The 25,019-nt window shown below is 55.1% G+C and overlaps 1 protein-coding gene across 1 annotated transcript; it reads left to right on the forward strand.

Moving 5' to 3' along the window:
• Positions 1 to 2,948: 2,948 nt before the first annotated feature.
• LOC309797676 (alpha-1,3-mannosyl-glycoprotein 4-beta-N-acetylglucosaminyltransferase-like protein MGAT4E) lies at positions 2,949 to 8,544 on the forward strand (the record flags this gene model as incomplete). The annotated part of the gene is given in 5 exon segments (XM_082646125.1): positions 2,949 to 2,972; positions 5,871 to 5,999; positions 7,449 to 7,845; positions 7,848 to 8,002; positions 8,005 to 8,544. Coding segments are annotated over 5 exon segments (1,245 nt in total).
• Between the last annotated feature and the right edge of the window lie 16,475 nt (positions 8,545 to 25,019).

Below are 25,019 nucleotides of genomic sequence, written 5' to 3' on the forward strand. Positions count from 1 at the left end.
GGGCTGCCCTTGCAGATCAACTCCCACGGAGACAGGGGTCTCATTCCTGGGCTTCTGTCCCTGGGAGGCTGGGCCTGGGGAGGCACCTGGTAATACCTCTTCCTCCTCCGCATCCGCTCTTCCTCTCCAGTCCTGGGACCCCTTCTCTCTGGCTCAGCCCAAAGGGATCCAGGATCAGGACTTTGGTTTACCTGGGTGTGTGGGTCCCTCCCCAGGGAGCCTCAGTCCTGGTGCCGCCAGCCCTGCCCATAGGGCTGGGGCGGGGCAGCAGCGTTAGCCACACTCCCTTCGGGGTGTTTCCTCCCATTCAGGTTGGGCCACTTTGGAGGTTCTGGAATCTGCTGGGAAAAGCTGAGAGGCAGAGAGAACTCAAGTTCCCTGTTCACACTGCAGCCGCCACCGTCACCCCTAAGGAAGGTCTCTGGACTGAGGACCCCTCTCAGCATGCTCTAGGACCTTGGATGGTTGGAATGTTTGAAATTCTCTGCATCCGGGATGAAAGTCTTGCAACAGGAATAAAAGGACTTCTACACTAATTATATCTGAACTTCCCAGAGCACTCCCAAATCCACCGTGCTCATTTGAAATCTAGTGTTCAACCAAATCCTGTCACATGTTGTCCGGCACAGGGTCTGACACAAAATCCTAATGCCGAGTCCCTTTCTTCTCTCCCCTGGCAGGAGGGGATGCTATTTGAGCACCTAGAGATCCTGTGCGAGCAAGAATAAGACCACACCAGCGGCGTAATTCATAGTCTATTGGACGTACCAACCCTGTGAAGTAGATGGGGGGTACTGTCACCATTTCTTAAATGGAGAAACGGAGACTCAGAAGAGTTTATTAGGCAAACACACAGGTGACAACAGAGCTAGGACTGGAGTGGGAACACTGGAGCCTGTGATCTTCCCTAAACACCAAGCTGAGGAAAGAGGACATGGAAACCCCATCCCAAAGCTGACCACCAGCTGGCCCTGCAGCTGCCAACATGTGTCCATTCTCTCCCCTCTAAGCCACGCTGGTTTCACACTTTCTGGACTGTTATCTGTAGTACCTTCGCTTACATTCTAACGGTTTCACAAAACAATACTTGCCCTTATACAGTGATGCACGTGCCGGTTGAGACTCATGAGGTTGGTTTTGTAACCTGTTATGGATTCTGACCCTCAGTTGGAAAAAAATGCTGCTTGGAGGTTAGTTTTTCCTGTTGTTTGCTAGCTTTCAAGAAGATGTAGCTGCAGTGGTTTCTTCACACCCACCTCACCTCAAGGTTTGGCCATTGCTCCTTGCCATGTCTTCCCTACATCCTCCAGAACGCTGTCCACGTCACATACAAGATCAATCCCTATTGCTTAATCTCTTCGGTCTGCTTTGTACTGTTTATTATTCACTTGGCTGCAATCTTCTATTCATTTCCCTCCTACCTCTCTGCCCACAGCCCTTCAACTCAAGGGGTCACTTTGTGCCCCATCTTTTCAGGTTCCCAGTTTAATAAGACCAGGACGTAGCATAGTCTTCGAGTCTCCCAAGACCTGACTTAGAGCAGAGGCCAAAGACTCAAATGCCTTCAGGGGACAGAAATAAATGAGAGAAACCAGCCAGGTGGACTCTGAAGAAGAGAATGCACGTCTGGCTACCGGGGCCATCACTGCTCAGGCCAGGGTGGCAGCAAGTTGCAATTTTTCAAGAGAAGCCAGAAGTCTAATTATTTATACAATCTCTCCTAATTTTTAGATGTTCAATCTTCAAATTTCTAAAAAACAGTGTGTGGGCCAACCAGACGTGCTTGTGGTCCGAGTGTGTTCTGGGTGGAGCCACCTCCCTGGAGAGGCTGGTGGGGTGATGAGTTTGCTGACCTTCGGGGAGAACAATGGTTACCAAGAGAGCACCAGTGGGAGCACCAGAGAGAGATGCCGGAGGGATAGAGGTGAGCTCCTGCCCATCTCTCCACCTCCCTGCCGGGGCTCACGTTCATGCTTCTAGGCTGGAAGAAGAGCTCTGACTTCCAGCAAAGTCTGGAGCCCACACCTGGGACACACCATGGCAACAAGCACAGCATCTCAGACGGCTCACCCCGATCTGCGCTGCTGCCGAGGGGCCTGCCAGGGCTTGTTTAGTATTTATTTTCATTTTACGTCACTGTGCTTCAATTAAAAAATACGTATTTTCCCCTCTTCCTCCACTGTTTGCCCCCTCTAAAGCCCTCAGAGGAGTGCGAGTGTTTAAGGAGTGTGTAAGAGTCTAAAAGTAAAAATTTGGGTGGGGATTTAGGAATAAAGGGAGATGGGCGTCTCAAATATGACAGAAAGGAAGGCAGTGCTGGTCTCCGTGTCTGAAAAACAGTCACTGTTAGCACACAAGTGCTGACATTTATTGAGTGCTTGCTGTATGCGGGGCATTTTCCTGTGGGTGATTTCTTCTCATCCTCATAAGAACACTGGAGAGTAGCCATCGTTATCTTTAGTTTCTAGATGAGGAACTGGGGTTCAGAGAGACCGGGTCATGTGGCCAAGGTCACATGGCCAGTAAGTTTAGCAGAAGCACATTCTGGCCCGAGTCTGAGTCTGAGTCGAGAATCTGAGCTCTTAACCATTGCGCACGTATTGCCCTTCTCTGTTGTACTGCCCGGTCCTCCTGGCACTGCTGTGTCCCTGGCACCCAGCACATGTTTGTGGAAGAGATAGATGACCACTCACCGTATCGCATAATCCCGATAACTAGTGACTTAATGCATACTTGTTGAGCTCGCTCTCTGGGCCAGGTACTGTGCGAAGTGCTGTGGATGTGGCATTGAATAAAACAAAGGCCGGGCCATCAGCCTAGGGAATAGAGACAGACAGCGACACATACAAGGAGGATAGCTTCTGGTAGAAAGAAATGCTAAGGAAAATAGAATACGTGGTCGCGCAACGGGAGGACGGGAGAGGTGGCGAGAGGCGACTTTAGCCACGATGACTGGAGGCCGGAGAAAGAACGTCTGAGCTCCGATGTGAGTATAGGGAGGGGTCGGTTCTCGGAAAGTCTCCGGAGGAAAGTTTGAAGAAGAAGACCAAATGCAAAGGCCTGAGTTGAGAAACAGCTTGGTTTGTCCAAGGGATGCTCCCTCCCCCAAGGGGGAGGAGGGGCGGGGAGGGTGGGGGGACGGGAGATGGAGTCAAAGAGACAGATGGCCAGTCAGGCAGGACCCAGGAGGCTGTGGTCTGGAGTTCGCGAAGGGATATGACTTGGTCTACAATGTAAAAGACCTCTTTGCCGCGTGGAGGGAAGGTTGCAGGAGAACAAGGGTGGAGGGGGGGACCAGTTAGGTGGTGGCAGTGGTCCAGGCAGGAGATGATGGTGGTGTGGACTCGGGTTGTAGCAGCAGAGATGGAGAGAAAGGGTCGTATTCCGGATGCATTTTGAAGGAAAAGATAACAGGACTGAGTAGATTGAACATGGAGTGTTAAGGAGAGAGAGGCTTTGAGGATTTTTCCCATGAGTAGCTGGAAAAAATGGTGGTGCTCTTTACTGAGATGGGGAAAACTTGGGGAGGAAAAGATTTGGGAAAATAGGAAGAGTCTATAATTCTATTTGGCTCTGTTAAAAGTAAGATACCTGTCATCCAAAAGGAGGTGGTGAAGAGTCAGGTAATTTGGAGCTCAGGACAGAGGCCAAAGCTGGAGGTGAGATCAGCCCTAGGAGTTCTCAGTGTGTGCATGTGTGTGTGTGTCTGTGTGTGTGTGCGTGTGCACGTATATATGAAACGTACGTATATATGAAAGGATGTATGTAGACACACACCTTATATGTGTATGTATGTACACACGTGTATGCACACGCCTGTAATGTACACAGCACCTAAAGCCATGGGACTGGGTCAGAACCCTGGGACGCTCGACAGTCACTGGCTGGGAAGAGGAGAAGCCAGGGAAAGAACCAGGAAAGGAAGGCCGGGCTGGCGAGCGCTGCATGGGAAGGGTGTCTCAGGGAGGAAGGGGCTGAGTGAGATGCAGGAGGAAATGGCGGCGAAGTGAGACCGATGATGACGACACAGCTTTCCAGGGCTGTTGCTCTTGAGGGCTGCAGAGGGATGGGGTAGGATTTGGAGAGAACACGAATTCGGGGAGGGATTTGCTTTCTGCTTTTTTTACCCACCGGAAGATAGCAGATGTCCTTTTTACAGTGCCAGGAATGGTCCAGTAGAGTGGGAGAAGTGGCAACGTCGCAGAAGTGAAAAAGGGTAATTGCAGGGGTGACGAAGTCAGAAGGTGAGAGGGAACGAGAGTCGGGAGCCGACCCCCGAGGGCAAGAGGGACGGGGTAGAGGGAGGGCGTGCTGGGGGGCAGTTCTGTGCTTCTCAGGTAAGCACCGCCCACAGGTAAGTCCTGGCCGGGTGTAGCCCTGATGATGGGACAGGTGGCAGGACACAGAGCAACGTCACAGAGGAGCTTAGCTCAAGGCTGGAGAGCTGGGGGGAGGGGCCCAGTTTGCTGCGCGGGTCCTCAGCACCCCAACTCCTCTTTCTCTCTCTCCTGGTCTCCCAGGAGCCTGTCAAACTCAGGGCTGAGCGAGGGCAGTGCTCCCGCTGGTGTGACAGGTAAACCGCACAGGAGGGGCAGAGGGAACAGGGCTGTTCCCTTGAGGGTGAATTCCTCCGGCTATAGTTGCAGAGCCTTTTATTCAGTCAGTATATGTATCCACGTTATTTATGTTCTAGAAAAAAGAAGCCTATTTCTGTTACATGTAGTGGTTTGTATCTGAATGACCTATCTGACTTAAGGAATCCAGGCAAGGAAAGTTTAAGCCTTCCTACCATAAATAAGTACTGTTTCTGTAACTCTTATCAAAAAGCTAAATGGTTAAGGGAGGGAAGCATGGTTACCTCTACCAAAATACTAAAATGGCAGGGAACCATGAAAATGGGGAAATTAGAGAATAGTATAGCCTTGGGAGCATAGAAATTACTACGATTTCTTTCCTTTTGTGTCCTGACTAGGCAGACAGATGACCAAGAGTGGGAGACAAGGTATATCAGAGCCTTTCCTCTGATCATTTAGAAACAATCAGAAAAACATATTCTCTCCGGAGAAAAGACACTAACAGGGAAAAAAGCACACAAGTGCTTTTGAGTCTGAGCCAGCCTGAATTCCAGCAGCCCACCACTCACAAAAGGATTTTTTTTTTTTTTTTTTTTACTCTGAGTTAACAGAATCGTGTTCTTTTTTTGTTGCAGGGCATGGGCTCTAGAGCGCGGGCTCAGTAGTTGTGGCACACAGGCTTAGTTGCTCCGCGGCATGTGGGATCTTCCCGGACCAGGGATCGAACCCGTGTCCCCTGCATTGGCAGGTGGATTCTTAACCATTGCGCCCCAGGGAAGTCCCAGAATCATGTTCTAATGAAGGTCTGTGAATGAGATTAAGGATTGGGATAAATTAAGGACGCCCTTTACAAGAAGTAAGAAAGGCACCAAATTGCTTAGCACTTAGCAACACTTCAAGTTCAGCTATTTTAATAAATTGTTTGACTTTTGTTTTAAAAAGTAGGGGTGGGTGGTGGCCATCTTTCTAAGATAAACGGCCCTCATCACTGAAGGCCCAGCAGACTGTTACCATTTGAACAGGGGGAGCCCTGGGGAAGTGGAATCTCCAGACAAACCTAAAAAGAGAAGGCAGCAAACGTCCCAGGACAGGTGGCCTCCCCTCTTGAGGCCGGGAAGAAGGCTCAGGTTCCCAGGTCAGACAGACAGGTGGGCCTGGGAAGTGAGTTAACCGTGGTGAGAGGAAGGCTGGAACAGGGCCGTCGGGAGGGCCAGCCTCCCAGGAGTCCGGGAGGTGGAGGCGTGGACCAGGGAGCACCCCCTGCCATCCTGTCGCCCTCCTGCCCTCTTGCTATAGGAGCTGCCATGCAGGGTTTCGCCCGGCACTGCTGCATCAGTGGGCGGCGGGTTCCTGTGGCTCTTGTTCACTCTGAAAGTCCCCAGGGAAGTTGAAGACGACCAGAACAGGATGGCTATCGAAGCCCAGGTAGCAACAGTTGCTCTCACTGTGGGGATTAAGGGTGTGTGGTGGGTGTGGACAGGTAGAGTCTTGGAAATGCCCTGTACCTCCCACCGGAGAGCAGGAGGCTCTGAGGGGGCTGGGGTGCGGACCTGGCCAGACCCACTGGTCCACACAGAAGCTGCATTTCCCCCCATATTTGTTAAGGTAAGGAAGACAGCAAATACTGCTTGAGCCCTGGATACTCTGGCCAGTGGTCAGACATCCTGAGAATGCGCTGGGCTTGCTCTGGGGAGACTGACCCGCTCTTTCCCTGGAAAGGCTCATGGGAAACCACTAGAGGCTAAACGCTGTTCTTTTTATGAAAGGAGGACCAGGCGGTGCCTCTGCCAAGGCCGCAGGAGGGCAGTTATAGGAGAAGGAAGGATCTGGAGCCACTAGAAGACTGGCAGAATCTCACCTTTGGAAAAAACCCAGCAGAGAAAGAAGAGTGCGTTCCGAGGAGGGGAGTGGGCTCCCCAGGGGACCAGAAGCATCAGGAGAAGGAGGGGCTCAGAGGGAAGAAGGGGGGAAGGCGAGGGGCAGCGGGCCCGGCCGAGAGTCCTCTCCCTGCCAAGGCCTCTGTGTGGAGGGGGAAGGAGGGAAGAGGTAACGCGGCCGCTGCAGGAGGGGGGGATCACTGCGTGAGAGAACCCTGGGGGGCGAGGGGGCCTTCGGGCCACGTGTCCAGTTCACCAGTGTTGAGCTCAGGGGTACAGGGACCCGCTGGAGGCCACATAGTCGGTGGCAGAGCTGAGACAACAGTCTTGGGCTCCTGACTCCCAGGAGAAGGGCCTTTTCTAGTCGATCTCCTTTAAAGGAGAGCTTTGGAAAGATGAGCTGGGTAAAGTCAAAAGGAATGACAATGACTATAAAAATAGCTAATATTGGGAATTCCCTGGCGGTCCAGCGGTTAGGACTCGGCGCTTACACTGCCGAGGGCACAGAGTCGATCCCTGGTGGGGGAACTAAGATCCCACAAGCCGAGTGGCACAGCCAAAAATTAAAAAGGAAAAAGAGCTAATATTTATTGAGCACTTAAACCATGTGCCACAAAATTCCGGCTCAAAGAAGCCTCAGAGGCCCGTGGGGACGCAGCTCCCCAGCTCAGGCACCTGGTGACCTTGTTAAAATGCAGACTCTTGCTTCACTAGATTCTGCATGTCTAATAAGCTTCCAAACGGGGCGATGTTGCTGGACTAAGGCCCACACTTTGCGGAGCGAGGACCTGAACCTGCCCTCTGGGGTGGGAAATAGCCCAGCAGCGAGGGCGGAAAGACAGCCGGTGCCGCAGAGCATCCACCCGGGCTGCCTGCGCGCTGACCGCGCCGCGGGCCGCCCCGGCGTGGCTGACGCTCGGCACCTGCTCGAGGCGCCCCGGCCAGACCGCAGCGGCCTCCCGTACACGCCGCTCCCCGTGTCCGCGCCACCTCGAAGGTGCAGCAGAAGCGCCTCACGGTACTGGCCCACCTGGCGGGCTCTGGCCTGACCTGGCTCAGGGAGACCGTCCTCCGCATTTCCAGCCTCTTTGGCCCCCAGATCTCGGTGGGGCAGCTGCTGCTGATCCACACCCCGCCAGAGGCCTGTCCCCCCCGAGGGCGGCGTCGGGGCGGGGGCCTCTTACCAGGAGCCCTACTCCCACCGGACCACGCCTTCCTCATGAGCTGCGCCGCGAAGCTCTCGGAGTACTTCCTGCCGCTGGAGGACGACGCCTTGTGCGCCCCCAACTTCATCAGCCACATTCAGTGGAAAGTGGACACCCTGGGGTCCCAGCGCTGGGCGCTCCTGGAGTTCTCCAACCTGGGCTTCCTGGGCAAGCTCTTCCGCAGCGGGGACCCCCGGTGCTGGCCCACTTCCTCCTCCTCTTCTACAGGGAGGAGCCCCTTGCCAGGCTCCTCCGTCACTTCCGCACCCTCCTGGCCCAGAAGGACCCGATCCTCTGCAGACCGTTCCTGTTCTACCACCGGGTCCCCTACCATGCGCCGAACGACACAGCCAGAAGGCCTCGGGCACGCAGAAAAAGAGCCCCTACGCCCCTGACAACCCACCAGGAGCCGTGTTAACCGACATGAAGGTTTTGGAGGTCCATCTCCCCTGGGAGGCCTACAGTCTGGACGAGTCCTTCTTTTGGACCCACAGTGTTAGCGCAGGGAACCCCCTGACGGCCATCCTGAAGCACCCAGCAGACCTGAGGAGGGTGCCGGTGCTGACGGGCACCAGCGTGGACGGCAGGCACGCCCTGGAGAGGGGGCAGGCGGAGCCGGGCTACGAGCCCGAGGGGACGCCACGGCGCTGCGCCAGCCTCACCTTGCTGGGCCAGCTCCTGGACGGGCGGCGGGATCAGGAGGTCGTTGCACAGAGCATGGGGCACGCGGTGAGCTGCCTGAGGCTGGTGGCTAGCACTAACCAGGTGGGTGGGCTCAGCATCAGGCACATCTACCTCTGGGAGGAACATGCCAGGGACGTGGGGGCAGCTCAGGAGGAAGACAACAAGACGATGAAAAATTACAACCTTGCAGCTATGTCATTCTAGCCTATCTGAGTGACCCGGAGGCGGGGTGGGGATGCCAGGGAATGAGGGGCAGAGAGGGAAGACGTGGTCATTCTGGTGCCGCCGAGATGTTAGACCTGTTCGTTCCTTTTTCTACCCAAACAAACGACTCTTATAGGCTGTCTTTTCCTGGGCTGGATATAGCTTAGCCCAGTTTGGGACAAGGCCTTGGTCATTCCCAGAATCTGTCCCTGGGCTGCTGAGGTCAGCACAAATACAGGGTGTTGGTGTGTGTGTTCACACATAGTTAGAGGCCAGGGGTGAGGGGGTAGCAGGAGGGGAAATCATGGCCAGGCCCTGGAATTTACGTCATAAGAAGCCAAGGAAGGGCCTCTCATCAGAAGTCGAACTCTCTGAGGCTCTGGAATGCAGCAGATGGACGCATACCCATAAAACTAAGCCCCTGACTCTGTCTTTTTAAGCTGTTCTGTGGCGCCAATCTAGTTCCCTTCTTCCCTCACAAACGAACTCGGGCACAAATAGCTTGTAACTGAAGCTTCACTTTCTCCTCCGCATTCACTTCTCACCCCATGCTGGCTTCCGCATCCCAGCATTCACTTCTCACCCCATGCTGGCTTCGGCATCCCAGCGCTGCTGAAACTCCTATCTGTAATGACAAAAATAGTCAAAGCCTAGTGGCATTTTTTTTTTTTCAGATCTCATTCTCCTTAACTCTCTGCAGCAGCACACAGTACAAATTAGTCTTCTTCCTTGACTTCTGGGCTTCATCCATTCAACATAATTACTGAATCCCCACTATGTACCAGGGACAAAAAAAGCTCCTCTTGGGGTTAAGAAGTACAGGGTCCTTGGGGAGTACAGACCTGTGTTAAAACTTTATTGGGAGCTTAGGAAAGGCTTTTTGGAAGACATGTAAGCCTAGGCCTGCCAGATAATTGGAGAAGATAGCCAGGTGATGGGGAAAGAAGGTCAGGGAAATTTTCCAGTAAAAGAAACAGCATGTAGAGAAGTGGGCCAGAGGTGAGAAGAAACCTGGCTCATTTGGGGAAAAAAAATCATTTAGTGGGGCTGGCGATGGGGGGCGAGCTGGAGTAGTGGTGGGACAGAAGATGAGGTCACAGGACTAAGAAAAGACCTGCTTACAAAGGGCTATGGACAGTTCAGTGGGGGAAAGAATAGTCTTTTCAACAAGTGGTGGTGGAACAGCTGAATACCCACGTGCAGAAGAATGAAGAGTGACTCCTACCTCACGTTGTGTTAAAAGTGAACTTAGAATGGATCACAGACCTAGCTGTAAGAGCTAAAAGCTATAAAACTCTTAGAAGAAAACACAGGTGTAAATCGTTGTGACCTTGGATTAGGCAATAGATTATTAGGTACCACACCAAAAGCACAAGTCATCAAAGAATAGATCAATTGGACTTCATCAAAATTTAAAACTTTTGTGGTTCATAGGACACTATCAATAAAGTGAAAAGACAACCCACAGAATGGAAGAAAATATTTGCCAATCATATGTCTGATGAGAGACTGGTGTCCAGAGTATATAAAGAAAGCTTACACACAATAATAAAAAGACAAATGACCCAATTAAAAATGGGCAAAGGACCTGAATAGACATTTCTCCAAAGAAGATACACAAATGGCCAATAAGCACGTGAAAAGACACTCATCATTAGTCATTAGGGAAATGCAAATCAAAACCACAGTGAAATACCACTTCACACCCACTAGGAAAGCTATTTAAAAAACAGAAAATAAGGGCTTCCCAGGTGGCACAGTGATTAAGAATCCACCTGCCAATGCAGGGGACACGGGTTCAAGCCCTGGTCCAGGAAGATCCCACATGCTGTGGGGCAACTAAGCCCGTGCGCCACAACTACTGAGCCTGCGAGCCACAACTACTGAGCCCACGTGCCACAACTACTGAAGCCCGTGCGCCTAGAGCCCATGCTCTGCAACAAGAGAAGCCACCGCAATGAGAAACTTGTGCACCGCAACGAAGAGTAGCCCCTGCTCGCCGCAACTAGAGAAAGCCTGCGCGCAGCAACAAAGACCCAACGCAGCCAAAATAAGTAAAATAAATTTTTAAAATAAATAAATAAATAACGGAAAATAAGTGTTGGTGAGGTGTGGAGAAATTGGAGCCTCATACATGCTGGTGGGGTTGTAAAATGGGGCAGCCACTTTGGAAAACCACTGAACAATCCTCAAAATGTTAGAGTTACCATATGATCCAGCAATTCCACTCCTAGGTCTGTAGGAATGAAAATGAATGAAAAAATGAAAACATATATCCACACAAAGACTTACACATAAATGATCATAGCAGCATTATAATAACTAACATGTGGAAACAATCCACATGTCCAGCAACTGATGGATGAATAAACAAAATGTAGTATATCAGATGATGAAAATGAAATACTACTCAGCCACAAAAAGGAATGGAATACTGATACACGCTACAACATGCACAAACCTTCAAAACATTGGACTACATGAAAGCAATCAGTCACAAAAGGTCACATAGTATATGATTCCACTTGTATGAAATGTCCACAATAAGCAAGTCCAATGGGGCTCATATGGGGGCAATGAAAATGTTCTAAAATTGATTGTGGCAATGGTTGCACTCTGTGAATATACTAAAAACTACTGAATTGTATACTTCAAGAAGAGTGAATTTTAGGGTATGTGAATTATATCTCAATAAGGCAGTTATTTGTTTAAAAGCTGTAGAAGCAAATGAAAGGGTTTAGAATACCCTGATGGCAAAAGAGAATCATGGAGCAGTTCTGAGCAGGAGAGCGAAGTGACTGTTCGTGCTTTGGGGGGTCACCCCAGGCATCCCGGCGGGGCAGCCAGGGGGTCAGGATAGGCAGCCAATGAGAACTAATAAGATAACAAGAGGTCTTGGCTGGGGACGGGCACTCCCTCCCCTTCTCCCTTCCAGCCCTCAGCTTTCTTCTCACCAATCAATCATAAACTAACCTGTTTTTCCACATACCTCGCTGACTAGTCGTGGTCTCCCTCCTCTCAGCCATCCCTAAATGTGGGAAAGTTCCAAGGCCTTTCACTCTGTCTGTATCTTCTTTCTTTGATGACTTTCGATCATGGTTAAAGCCTTACCTGAATGAACTTTGAGGCACCATCCAAGTCCACATCACCCTCTAAGGTCTCCAATCTGAGCCTCTGAGTCCCGTGTCCAGCTGATGACGACACTCTCCACTTGGGTTTAACTGTCACCTCAGCCCAGCACGTCGGACACCAAATTCTTTAGCTTGTATGTGTTTCTGGCAATGGTTACCTTACACAACATAAACTCAAAATCCTCAAACGCTGCTTTGGTCTATGAACCACTTGCATCAGAATCCCCTAGAATTACTTATTTAAAATGCTTTTACCCAAACTTGCTCATTCTCCCATCAAAGTGCTTCAACCGCTGTAAGCTCCTACCTTCCCATCCACCCCAGTCTAGGCCTGCCGCTTAGGCTCATGGCCAAACTTTTCCTGACTGACCACTACACGTCAGGCCCTGGGCACAGGGACAGAGTAAAAGCCTGTGGACTCTTGAAAAGCTTCTAGTCCAGAGAGAGAGACAAGTGAAATACTGCATTAAAGGGGCAGAGAAGGGACTTCCCTGGTGGCGCAGTGGTTAAGAATCTGCCTGCCAGTGCAGGGGACACAGGTTTGAGCCCTGGTCCGGGAAGATCCCACATGCAGCGGAGCAACTAAGCCTGTGGGCCACAACTACTGAGCCCACGTGCCACAACTACTGACGCCCTCGCACCTAGAGCCCATGCTCTGCAAGAAGAGAAGCCACGACAATGAGAAGCTCGCGCACGGCAACAAACAGTAGCCCCTGCTCGCCGCAGCTAGAGAGAGCCCACGCGCAATGCAGCCAAAAATAACTAAATAAATAAATTAATTAAAAGGGGCAGAGAAGAGGGATCAGGGGAGGCCTCCCAGAGGAGGTGACAGCCAACAGGTGCAGTGTCCTCAGACAGGGAAGAGGAAGGAAGCATGCGAGCGAGCGGCCTGAGGTCCCACCAGGGCCTCCCCTCCTCGCCGCGTCTCCAGGGCCCGAGGGTCTGCCGCTCTGGCGAGCCCCATGCAGGACCCCACACCAGGGAGAGAGCTCTGTTACAGGGGCAGGGAGGTCGGGCAGGCTGGAGGCCTCTCGCTGGCTGAGCCACAATTGTGAGCCACAATTACTGAGCCCGCGTGCTGCAACTACTGAAGCCCACATGCCTAGAACCGGTGCTCCGCTCAGGCTCTCTTCTTCTCCTGGGCTTTGCAATCCCCTGATGGCCTCCTGACTCTCTCTCTCTTTTTTTTTTTTTTTTTTTTTTGCGGTACGCGGGCCTCTCACTGTTGTGGCCTCTCCCGTTGCGCAGCACAGGCTCTGGAGGTGCAGGCTCAGCGGCCATGGCTCACGGGCCCAGCCGCTCCGCGGCATGTGGGATCCTCCCGGACTGGGGCACGAACCCGTGTCCCCTGCATCGGCAGGCGGACTCTCAACCACTGCGCCACCAGGGAAGCCCCTGACTCTCTTTTAATTGAGGTTTCTGTTCATTTTCAGAGCAAGCTCCCCGCTTCTTGGGGATCTTGGTCATTAGGTGGGGCTCCGGTGCGGGTGGGGAGGAATCAAAGTTCCCACCAGCCCCCTGCGCCCTCCGAGTGGCCCCTCAGCAGCCTGTCAGGCTCCCCTCAGGCCAGTCCTCGCTGACCTCTTTCCCTCCCTGCATGCCTGCCACATCCTCTGCTTTGCGCCCTCATGGATTTCCTCTGTCTTGGGAGCTGGGTTCCTGCTCCCAAGTGCTGGCCCGGCAGGACAGGACGTGGCTTCCCGGTGAGACTGGGGAGGCCTGGACACCCATCACCAGGGAGCTGGGGAGAGCCCACTGCCTCCATTCCCCCACGCCGGCCCCAGTCCAGGGCCCAGCGGCAACCCTTTCCTGCCAGCTTTTCATTCATCCAAACCTTTACTGAGTACCCAAGGGGTGCCAGGCACCTGTGCAAACTTCCCCTTCTCCTGACACCTTGGGCTCTACCCACGGGTTAACCAGCCTCAATGGAAAACCCGGACAGAGGCTTTGTTGTCACCAAACCTGGGTTTTAGTCCCAGCTCCACTTCCGAGCTGAGAGATCTTAAAACGTCATTAACCCCTCAGAGCCGTCTCCCCACTCTAACCGAGGATTCCACCCGCCACACAGCGTTGGCACGAGGGTTAAAGGGAATCAAACCTGTGAGGCAGGTGCCAGACCCCCAGGTGCATCAGCTTGTCTGCCCGTTCACTCTGGGTGCCAAGGCTCAGCATGTAGAGCCCCCAGCCCTCCCCCTACCCCGAGCTCCCCCCATGGAGGAGGACCCCAGGCCTCCACTCACTCCCAGGCAGTGTCTGGGGGGCTCCCTGCTGGCGCACCCCAGGGCTCCTACTACAGGTCTGAGCTCCTTCCCACCCCCCGGGAGCCCCCCCCCCCGCAGGCCTGGGCAGGTAGGAGTTTCCACTGTGTTGCCCGCCTGACCCCAGGTGGGCGGGGAGGGGCAGACTTCCCACCAAAAGGCCTCAGGGCGCACGCCTCCTCTTTCTGGTTGGGCTGCTTTAGGATCTGGTTGGATCCCCGGAAGCAGTACCATCACCCAGAGGGCTGACAGCCAGGGCAGCCAGGGCTCCCTGCTCCTCGGGCACTGGGGCAGCCCCCTTGCAGGGCAGGAGCATGGGGTGGGGTCTGGACCTCTGTGATCCCAAGTGGTCTCACCTGTAGGATGAAGGCATTCAGGGCTGCTGAGGGAGCAAATGGAGGCTGCACGTGTGAGGGGTCAGAGTCTCAAGAGACACACCGCGTCGGGTCACACTACCAGGTAAGCCCCTTCGGCCAACGTCCAGGCTTTCCCTCCCCTCCCTGCCAACCTAGGAGCAGGGCCTGTCCTGGCTGGAAGTCAGTTCTGCACCTGAGAAACAGGAATGCCACTTCCCCAAAGAGCTGAAACCTCGAGGGACGCAATCACTGCCGACGTGTCAGGCCGTCCAGCACCTCGGCAGCATGTCAGCACGATGGAATCCGTTTCCCTTAGAGTCCGTCGGGGTCCTCGGGGCTCCTTTCCACCCGCACGCTGGCCCTGTCAGGTCAGGGTCGGTTCAGGTGACTCTGATCCCGGTCCACAGGGCACTGACGCAGTGGGAAGGGCGCGGCCCGGCGCCCACGTGGGGCCCCTGCTAGGCTGCGTCCGAGGCAGGGACCCTCTTCTCGGCTTCGAGGAGTGAGCCCCGCCCTTTCTTGGCCTGTAACTGTTGGTGGCCATAGGGACGCTGGGACCGGAGGCAGGTCCAGAGCATTGGGAGGAGGACACAGGGACTTGCAGGGCAGTCAGGTCTGTAACCTCGGGGAGTCAGGAACACTTGCCACGCGGCTTGCAGGATCTTAGTTCCCCGACCAGGGATCAAACCTGGGCCCTCGGCAGTGAGGGCACCGAGTCCTAACCACCGGACCGCCAGGCAACTCCCAGGAACAGTTTTCTCTTCGTTTTATTAAAGCTCTATCTTGCTTGGGCTGTGTGTGTCACTGAGGAAAGTTTTTCTAAAAAAGTGTGCCCTGACCTGGTCCCATCGTGCTGGGTCCTCGTGGTCTGGGGCCCCGGGAGCAGCACTTGTCACCCCCAGCTCAGGCTCTCTCAACACCAGAGCCTGGACGCTACGCTAGATGAGCCCCAGAAGCCCTGGGGTGGTTGGTAAAGCTCCGGTGACCCCGACGCCAGGCCCTCCAGGCCACTCCCCGTGTGCTCCTGAGAGAACCTGGTAGACGGGCAGAGTGCCAGGCCCCCACCTGCTGGGTTGGACAATTGTCGGGGGATGGGACCAGCAGTCTGTGTGGACAAGCCCTGCAGGAGATTCTGATCCAGGCGAAAGAACTCTCAGGGAGGCACAAAGTTTTAAAGCTGGACAATCAAGAAAGAAGCCTTCTCCAAGATGAGAAAGGAGGGACGGCTTCCCCACGGCCACCGGCGAGCCCTCAGCAGCGGGGGTCTGCAAACACAGCCACCGCAAGGCCCCAGCCTGGACGCGGAGGACACCCCTCCCATCAAGGGTGGACGTCATTCCCCTCCTGTATTAGCTTGCTGGGCTACGGTCACGAAGCGCCACAAACCGGGTGGCTTACACAACAGAAACTCATTGACAGTTCTGGGGGCTGGAATTCCAAGGTCGAGGGGTTGTCAGGCCTCTTTCCTAGGATCTGGTAACGGTGGGCGCATAACTCCAATCTTCACGGACCTTCTCCTTTGTACGTGTCTGTGTCCAAACTCCCCCTTATATATGGACACCAGTCAGGTCGGATTCGGGGTCCACCCTCCTCCAGTTACATCTGCAGAGACCCTACTTCCAGTGACGTCAGGTCCTGAGGAACTGAGGGTTAGGACCTCAGCATGTGATTTGGCCGCGGGGAGCGGGGGTGGTGTTCGGCGTGTAACACATCCCGGTGAACCTGGGCCTTGGGCGTGGATCCTTCGAGTCCCCCTGGTTTCCGTGCACCACCTGGAAGTGGCCGTCCGTGAACAAAGTGTCCCCCCGCTGGAGGGAGGGGCCCTGGACCCAGAGGCTTGGCAGAGGGAGGGAAGCCCAGGCCACGCCTCGGTCCAGCCACCTTAGTGGAGGTGGCCCCGCCCACCCTACCTGGGGGGCAGGGGACGGTGGGCCACCTCCACAAGCCCTGCCCGCTCACACAGTCCTGAGCGAATACGCGGCGGTGGTTGCCCGGCACCAGATTTGGGGTGGCTTGTCACAAGGCGTGAGACGAGTGCCACAAGCCGCAGGCCCGGAGCCTGGTCACTAACGCGCATTCCTTCTGTCGGAGGCCCTTCTGCCAGGAACCAGCGCCGGCCCGTCACTCCGATGAAGTACTCGGGTCTCACTGCTGGCGGAGTAGCTGGGAATGGGGACAGAGTCCTGCTTGTACCTAATGAATGGCCCCTCTGACCTACCTCCAAGCTGCTGGGAGCGCGGGGGCGGCGGCGGGTCTGGCAGCGAGAGGGCGAGCGGGAGGGGTCGGGAGCCACTTCGTGCCATGAGCCCCACGCTCGGGGCCAGTCGTGCGGCTCCGGACACTGAGCACGACGGGTGAGAGGCCTGGGCTGCAGAAATCGGGGTAACTAACCAGACAGCAAGTGTCTTCAAGAGCGCTTATTTTGGGCGAAAGGAAGAGCTACAGGGAGGCACAAAGAAGGGAATCAGAACAGAAGCTCATTGCGTTCAGAGCATCGATGGAAGGCGACCGCCCAGATCGGTCCCGGGGGCTGGGGGCGGGCTTCTGCTGACGGCCACGCTGACAACAGCCAACACCGGGGACCCTCGAGGTGCCCCAGGTGCTGTTCTAGGCACTTAATCCTCCTCACAGCCCTTGGCCGCGGGTCCTACTGTTTCGGTCTCAGTTTATAGATGGGAAACTGAGGCCCAGCGACTGGACGGGGCCACACGCAGTTCCTGAGCAGCGAAGCTGGGACTCACATCTGGCCAGTCCAGCTGGTTCTCAAGCATGAGTAACACTGCTGGATTCCCACGCGGCCCCTCACACCTCTGCAGAGCCTTAAACGCAGCAAGTAGATGTGACTTGTGCTCAGGGCTAATAAAATCCACACCGAGGGGCCCGGCCACCAGGGATGGGGCCTCTTGCCCCCGAGCTGCTCTCTAGAAGAAGATGGCCAAACGGGCCAGGGTCTGCTGCCTCCCCGCTAGTTGCTGCTGCATGAAATCCCGCGTGGGACTCGCCTCCTGCCCTTCCGACGGCAGGAAAGCCGCCCCTCCCGGGAGAGGCCGGCAGTGGCCTGGACTTGCTGGGAAGAACCGCAGACGGGCCCTCCTTCAACTTCTCCCCCGTTGCCTGGGTTCTGCACCCTCGTCCAGAGAGACACGGGGGTGTCCTCAGCTGGAGATCGAGTCCACACCCCTCAGTTTACAGAGAAGGAATGACCCGAGGAAAGAATTCCTCCCCCCAGCGGCACACTCCCGGGCTTTCTTCCCGAGGACGGGGCTGCAGAGGGGAGGAAGCCCCAGGGGGGCCCACGACGCCCCTCGGCTGGGTCCTGCTGGGTCCTTTTGAGCAGGTTTTAGGTCACCAGCTGCATCTCCCTGGGCGATGAGCTGGCCTCACGGTGAGGTGGGGCTGAGGTGTCAGGGACACGGGGAGGACCAACCTTTATGGCCGCCCCTTGAACCTTAACCCCTGCACTCCTGAGGTCTCAGGTGGTCACCGCACCTCTCTGCCCACAGCCGGGCACCAGAGCTCCCCCTCACCTCGCCCCGAGACCTTTAACCTGGCTCCGAGCTGGGCACGTACCTCGTGGGATGCACCCACACAGGAACCCTGGTGGTGTAGTGGTTAAGAATCCGCCTGCCAATGCAGGGGATACGGGTTCGAGCCCTGGTCTGGGAAGATCCCACATGCCGCACAGCAACTAAGCCCTGTGCGCCACAGCTACTGAGCCTGTGCTCTAGAGCCCGCGAGCCATGGCTACTGAGCCCACGAGCCACAACTACTGAGGCTGCGTGCCATAACTACTGAAGCCTGTGCTCCACAACAAGAGAAGCCACCGCAATGAGAAGCCCGCGCACCGCAAAGAAGAGTAGCCCCCGCTCGCTGCAACTAGGCCCCGCCTCTGGGGCCCTCATTCCTCACCAGGGGGCTCCTGTCTGGGCAGGGGTCCCTCTCCCGTGAACGGCCTGCTCCGTAGTCTTCACCTTTTTTCACCACTCTGCCCTGCTCCTCCAGGGAAAGCTGGGTGTAGTTCTGAGATGTTTGGTTGTGCCCTCTGCCTCATTCCTTCCAATCGGCCTGGTCAACTCCTATGCAGCCTTGAAAACCCATTCAGTCAACCCCACGGGGACTGTCGGCCCAGGTTCACAGTCACATTGTACTGTGGCCTGTTCACAGAGCTTCCTCCCCTGACTTTGTTTCTTCACTCCTAAGCTTAGACTCCAATGGCAGGTGTCGCAGCCCCTGTGCCAGGGACCCCTTGGCAGTGGCTGTGCTGAGGCCCCAGGGTTCGGGGGTGGGGCCACGTGTACTGCTTGAGGAGCTGACGTTATGGTCCCCAAGGGTGCCGGGGTGGGGGGCGTCTCGCTCCAGGTGCTTCTTCCCCTGCCCCCAGAAGATCAAAAGTCTTGAAGACTGTCTGACTCGTGTCTTGCATTCATGTGAATAAATAAAATGAATTCTTCTCCCAGGAAGTCAACTTCCCACCTTCAGACGCACCTGTCCAAGCACCCAGCTGTCACCGCATCTCTGGGCCTCGTACTCCGCACCAGGACACATCCTGTGCTCTAGCCGTCTGTGGCTCTCCTCTCGTGGCTGGGCGTCTCTCCCGCTGTGGACAGCTGCACCCCGACGGTCCCTTCTGTCCTTCCACACTCCCCACAGCTGACCTCGCCCTGACCTCAGGCTCCAGAGCAGCCCCTGGGCACCTCGAGCTGAACGATCTACTAGGGGCTGAACTGTGCCCCTGAAGTCCTGGCCCCAGCACCTCGGAATGTGACCGTTTGGAGACAGGACCTTTAAAGAGGTGATGAGGACAAGCTGAGGTCACCGGGTGAGCCCCGTATGACTGGTGTCCTTACAGAGGAGAGAACTAGGATGTAGGCACAGAGGGAAGAAGCAGGAGGAAGACGGCCGTCTGTGAAGCGAGGAGAAAGGCCTCGGAAGAATCCAACCCCGCTGACACCTTGATGGTGGACATCCAGCCCCCAGAACAGTGAGAAAATTAACTTCTGTGGTTGAAGGCTCCCAGCCTGTGGGACTCTGTTATGGCAGCCCCAGGGGAGTCATACAACGTCCAGAGCTGAATCCGTCTCCAAATCCATATGGAACCACATGGCAGGGACAGCATCGCATGAGGGCCGAGGCAGGAATCCAAAGTCAACCACGCTCCACTCCATGTGACATGTCATCTGGCCACCAAGTGCCGTGACCCCAGCCCTCCCTCCCCCCCCTCACTGCTCTGAGGGAAGCCTGTTCACCACCCTGGTCACTACAGCTGCCGCTGTCCCCTCACCGCCCGTGCGTGGAGACCTGCCCACCCCGAAAGCTCCCCTCCTGCAAACACCAAGCCATCCTGTGAGGCTAGGTCTTCCCAGCTCAGCACTATTGACATTGGGGGAGGGATCATTCTTGTGGTGGGGACCTGTCCTGTGCTTTGTAGGGTGTAGAGCAGCGCCCCTGGTGTCTACCTACCACGTGCCCCAGTGGGACAACCTAAAACATCTCGCGGCTTCACCGCAGGCTGAGAACCACTGCCCTGAGGACAGGTTCTTCCCAAGTGCGGCACCTGAAGATTTCATACAGGAGGAAGTTAAACTCCTTTGTTCCCCACTGGTTCCCTATACCGTCTAGAAAAATCCATGGCATGTAGAAATGCTCGATAAATATTTGAGAAAGAAATGCAAAGCCGAGGTCATCCAGCTCTGTAAGCTTTTCTCTAGCTGCCTCTTCCTCCACCTCGAGTTTCAGCTACAAACGACCCAGCATCATCTGAGCATAAGTGTGCCCGCATTTCCCACACCTTTTCCTACACCCGCCTCTGCCACCTTCAGCACCCGGCTCCCGGAAGCCTCCCCTGGGCCGGGCTGGGGCCCCCCGTACCCTCCAGGCTCATCCACACAGTTCTCATCCAATTCGCCGGAGCTCTAAGGATGGACAGAGCCAGCAGGTTCTCACATGGCAGCTGTCCCCGGGGAGGAGGCGGGGAACACATGAGACTAGGAAGACTGTTAAAAGCTTCACAGAGGAACAGTTTGACCCGGGAGCCTGTCTTTCATCTTATGCGTGCGGAAACGTGTTAACGCGTCCGACAGAAGACAAACTTACCCCTGAGAGCGGTCAGATCTAAAGGCTCTGGTCTCAGCCACCTGGGCACAGCTCAGGTGTGGAGCCAGCCTGAAACCGGGCACCACGGAGAGAGGAACAGCCTCCCGCCCCATCCATACGGCCTCTGAGCACAGGAATTTTCTCTTTTGCCTGGGCTATGGGCCAGGTGCTGTAGCCTTCCCGCCCGTATTGGGGCTAATTCCCCGTCGTCTTCCGCCCTGCACCATCAGCAGGAGAACCGCCAACCTCCCCCGGGGGCCGGGTCAGGGGAGGTGGTGGTGCCTGCAGGAAGCCTCCTGGGTTCGGACCTCTGCTGTGGTCAGGACCGCAGTCCTACAGCTCCAGCTGCAGCCCAGGAACAGCAGCTTTGAGAACATCCCAGCCCCGCTGGGGAAGCGGTCACTTCACGCTCACGCATTAGGCAGAGCGCCTACTGACTTCAGGTATCTCCAGTTCAGGCCACAGCTCCGAAGGCAGTGCTTTCTCCTTCCACCCTCACCCTACCAAGGGCTCCCTACTTTGGAAGGAACCCGGGCAAGGCTCTCCCTGGGGACCGAGGGACTTGGCTCCAGCTGGGTCTTGGAGGTGGGGTCCAGCACAGATTTAACAAAGATCCTCCCTGCTTATTTAAAAAATTCAAAAAGGATGGGAGGTGGGAAAAGAGCATGACTCACATCTATTCCAGTTTAGGGCCGCGAGAGAAGGAAACGGCAGCTGGGACTTTGTCCAGGTGAATCACGCGGCTTGCTCTGCCCACTAGTGACTGAGTCACTATCTGGTACGGGACCACGGCGGGGGCTGGGGGGGGCTCGGCTCAGGGTGACGTGTCCGACCCTCCCTGGCCTTCCTCCTTCCCGTTGCCTGGGCTCCTGTGTGATGAGGGGTGGTGGTCGCTCTCCTTGGTGCTTTGAACAAACGGAAGGACTGCTAATATTGATATGTATGAATTCATGTGCCCAGCAACGGAAAAAGCAGAGAAAGGAAGAGAGGAAAGAGAATGTCGGCTGTTGGTGTCCAGGTAAGATTCCAGCAGAGCAGGCTGGATGGACCCACCCAACATAGACCCAGATCCTTGACATGGCCCCGGGGAAGGTTTCTCTGACCAACCCCCTTTCCTCTTGTTCCTTAACTGCCCCTCCAATCCCAGCCCCCAGAGTCCTAGAGGAACCATGAGGTTAAAAGGTTCTTAAGTAGAAGGTTAACAGCTCTAGGGGCTTCCCTGGTGGCGCGGTGGTTAAGAATCTGCCTGCCAATGCAGGGGACACGGGTTCGAGCCCTGGTCCGGGAAGATCCCACATGTCACAGAGCAACTAAGCCCGTGCGCCACAACTACTGAGCCCTGTGCCACGACTACTGAAGCCCACGCACCTAGAGCCCATGCTCCACAACAAGAGAAGCCACCGCAATGAGAAGCCTCTGCACAGCAAAGAAGAGTGGCCCCCGCTCACCACAACAAGAGAAAGCCTGCACGCAGCAACGAAGACCCATCGCAGCCTAAGATAAATAAATAAAATAAATAAAATTTAAAAAAAAGTTAACACCTCTAGCGAGGGAGACTCTATTCCCTAAAATGGAAGAAAGGGGTGCAGGTAAGGCCCAGGCCAGGGCCAGAGCTGGGCTTTTTAAGATTAAGACAAACCAGTAAAATAGGCTGAGGGCCTTGTCGAGCAGGGACTGTCAGAGCTCTGCCCTCAGACCTGTGGGGACACAGGATGCTGGGGGGCCAGAGCCACAGCCTGGGACTGACAGCCCCCGTGGCGCGCACGTGCCGGCCCTGTGGGGGTCACGGGGTGGGGCTGGGCGCCATCCTCTCAGCAACCCCTCTCAGGGGTCCATCAGGCAGGGCTCACAGACGCTGGGGTCAGTTCCTAGGTTAACGCTAGTATCTCGTCCCCTGAACCCAAGGCAAGGCCTCCAGTGACATTCCTAAGCAGCCCCAGGGCTCACTGGCGCAGACACACATCCTGAGCTAGAGGCCGGAAGTGAGCGTCCAAAAATCAGAGCAGGGAGCCCCAGGCCGAGAGCACGGGCCCCCGCGCCCCTTGCCGAAGGGGCCTCTCAAGCCACCTGGACCCCGGGCTGCGCTGGCAGAGCGTCGCCCAGCCCTTGGTTCCTGCCGTGCCCTTGCACTGACACCACACTGATCTCTCAGACCACAGACCCTAGAAAAGTAGTTCCTTTCTGTTTGGGGACCCCGTTGAGGATAAAAGCTATAGACCTCCTCGCCTAAGAGGCTCATGGGCACTTTGTAAATTATTTCAGGGGCTCGTCTTTTGGAATCCTGGTTCTTGGACGCCGTGCCTTAACAAGGTGTCGGGGGGAGCCGTTGTAAGACGCTCGCGGAGCGGCCTGCGAGTGCACAGGACCTCGGCCTCCACTGCCCTCGCGGGGACAACCTCCTGGGCCCAGGGCCTGAGACGCGCTCCCTCGGCTCCCGGGCAGGCGCACCCGCAGCAGCTCCAGCCGGAGCCCCTAGGCGGCGCGGCTCACCTTTCCCTGAGGCCGGTCCTAACACCCGTGGGGCTCACCCGGAACCACGGGCGCCGCTGCGGGCGGAGGCCACCCTGCGCTACCTTGGAAGGAGGGCAAGGGCGTTGGAAGGTTGGGGACGGCCCACTGCCCGGCGGAATCCCGCATCACACTTCCGCCCGCCCGGGGCGTGGGAACGGAGGATGCAGAAGTGCGGAGAGACGGCTTAACATCCGGGTCCTCACTCTCGTCCTCGCCATCCCCCCACCCTGTGCCCCTCTTCACGGTCTTCCAAGGCGGCCAGGTCCTCAGGGGGCTCCTGTCCTCCCCCTGGCACCCACACACTGGGCACCGGGGGGACTGGGGCCTCAGCCGACCACGCAGGCCCCCCCCCCCCGCTGTCCCCCGGCGCCACCGCGGGGCGGGTGGCTCATGTCGAGCTAAGAAGAACCAGCAAGTAGCACGAGTGCCTGCGTCTGTGTTCCCTGGAAGTTGTCTGTACAGGGGTTCTTATAACTGGGAGGGGCGGTCACCTGCGGTTGGTCTGCCAGCCTGCAAGAAACGGAGGCACAGAGCCACGTGCTGCCCACCACCAGGGAACAGAACTCCAGAACGTGGGGCGTTCAAGACGGTGAGACGAGTGCCTTCAAAATCACAGTCCAGAAAAAGGGTGGCTGCTTTATGTCAAAAAGTTTAAGACACAAATAAATACAACACTTGGTCCTTGATTATATGCTGACTTTGAAAAACTGACTCAAATTTTGTGGCGACTGGGAAAGTTTGAATACTGATTAGGTATTATTTGGGGAAGTATTATTAGTTTCGTTAGTCACAAAAAACAGATTTGTGTGTTATGTAATAGCTATAAGTGAGTTTAAATGGGTCAGCAGAGCAAAATAAACACAGTAGACTCAGACATTGAATCCAGGTAGTGGGTATATGGGCATTAATTATGCTAGTCTCACCACTTTCCTGTAGTTTAGAAAATTAATAGTTAAAAAAATATAAAACCTTGTGACAATCTCCAATTGGATCTAAACTTAACCTACTTTAAACATTGCTCTGTTCAGAATATATAAATACATTTCCTATTCAGTGTTTTTAAAAAAGGGCAACTTCATGTGGTACATATACACAAGGGAATACTACTCAGCCATAAAAAAGAATGAAATGATGCCATTTGCAGCAACATGGATGGGCCTAGAGATTATCATACTAAATGAAGCAAGTCAGAGAGAGAAAGGCAAATACCATATGATGTCACTTACATGTGAAATCTAAAATACGACACAAATGAACTTATTTGCGAAACGGAAACAGACTCACAGACATAGAAAACAAACTCATGGTTACAAAAGGGGAAAGGTGGGGAAGGGATAAATTAGGAGTTTGGGATTAACAGATACACACTACTGTATATAAAACAGATTAACAACAAGGTCCTACTGTATAGCACAGGGAACTACAGTCAACACTCTGTAATGACCTATATGGGAAAAGAATCGGAAAAAGGATGTATGTATAATTGAATCATTTTTCTGTACAGCAGAAATTAACACAACCTTGTGAATCAACTGTACTTCAATAAAAAAATTTTTTTTTAAAAAGGGCATCTTGGGCTTCCCTGGTGGCGCAGTGGTTGAGAGTCCGCCTGCCGATGCAGGGGACACGGGTTCGTGCCCCGGTCCGGGAGGATCCCACATGCCGCGGAGTGGCTGGGCCCGTGAGCCATGGCCGCTGAGCCTGCGCGTCCGGAGCCTGTGCTCCGCGACGGGAGAGGCCACAGCAGTGAGAGGCCCGCGTACAGCAAAAAAAAAAAAAAAAAAAAAAAAAGGAAGAGACGGTGTTCTTAGACCTCTGACCCCGTGTTGTCTGTTATCTGAATGGAGGCCTTTCTGTTACTGCCCCTGCCGCCCCGCCCCGCCCGCCCCGGCCCCTGTGGGAGCCACAGTGAGCGGGTGTGTCCCCGGCATGTGACCGGTGAGACCCTCACCCCAGCCTGACTGGCAGGCCCGGGGATGCCTGTCTGCCAGGCTAACAGGCACAAAACACTTTTCCTTTCACAAAGGCAAACTTTCGGATAGATTCGACCCTGTGGCACAGGCCAAAGACCTGGGTTCCAGACACAGTGGGATCTGTTAAGTGAAAGACAGCCTCTGAAGCTGAAT

This window comes from Mesoplodon mirus, assembly GCF_964341445.2.
Source record: "Mesoplodon mirus genome assembly, contig: HAP1_SCAFFOLD_859, whole genome shotgun sequence".
NCBI classification, from domain to species: domain Eukaryota; kingdom Metazoa; phylum Chordata; class Mammalia; order Artiodactyla; family Ziphiidae; genus Mesoplodon; species Mesoplodon mirus.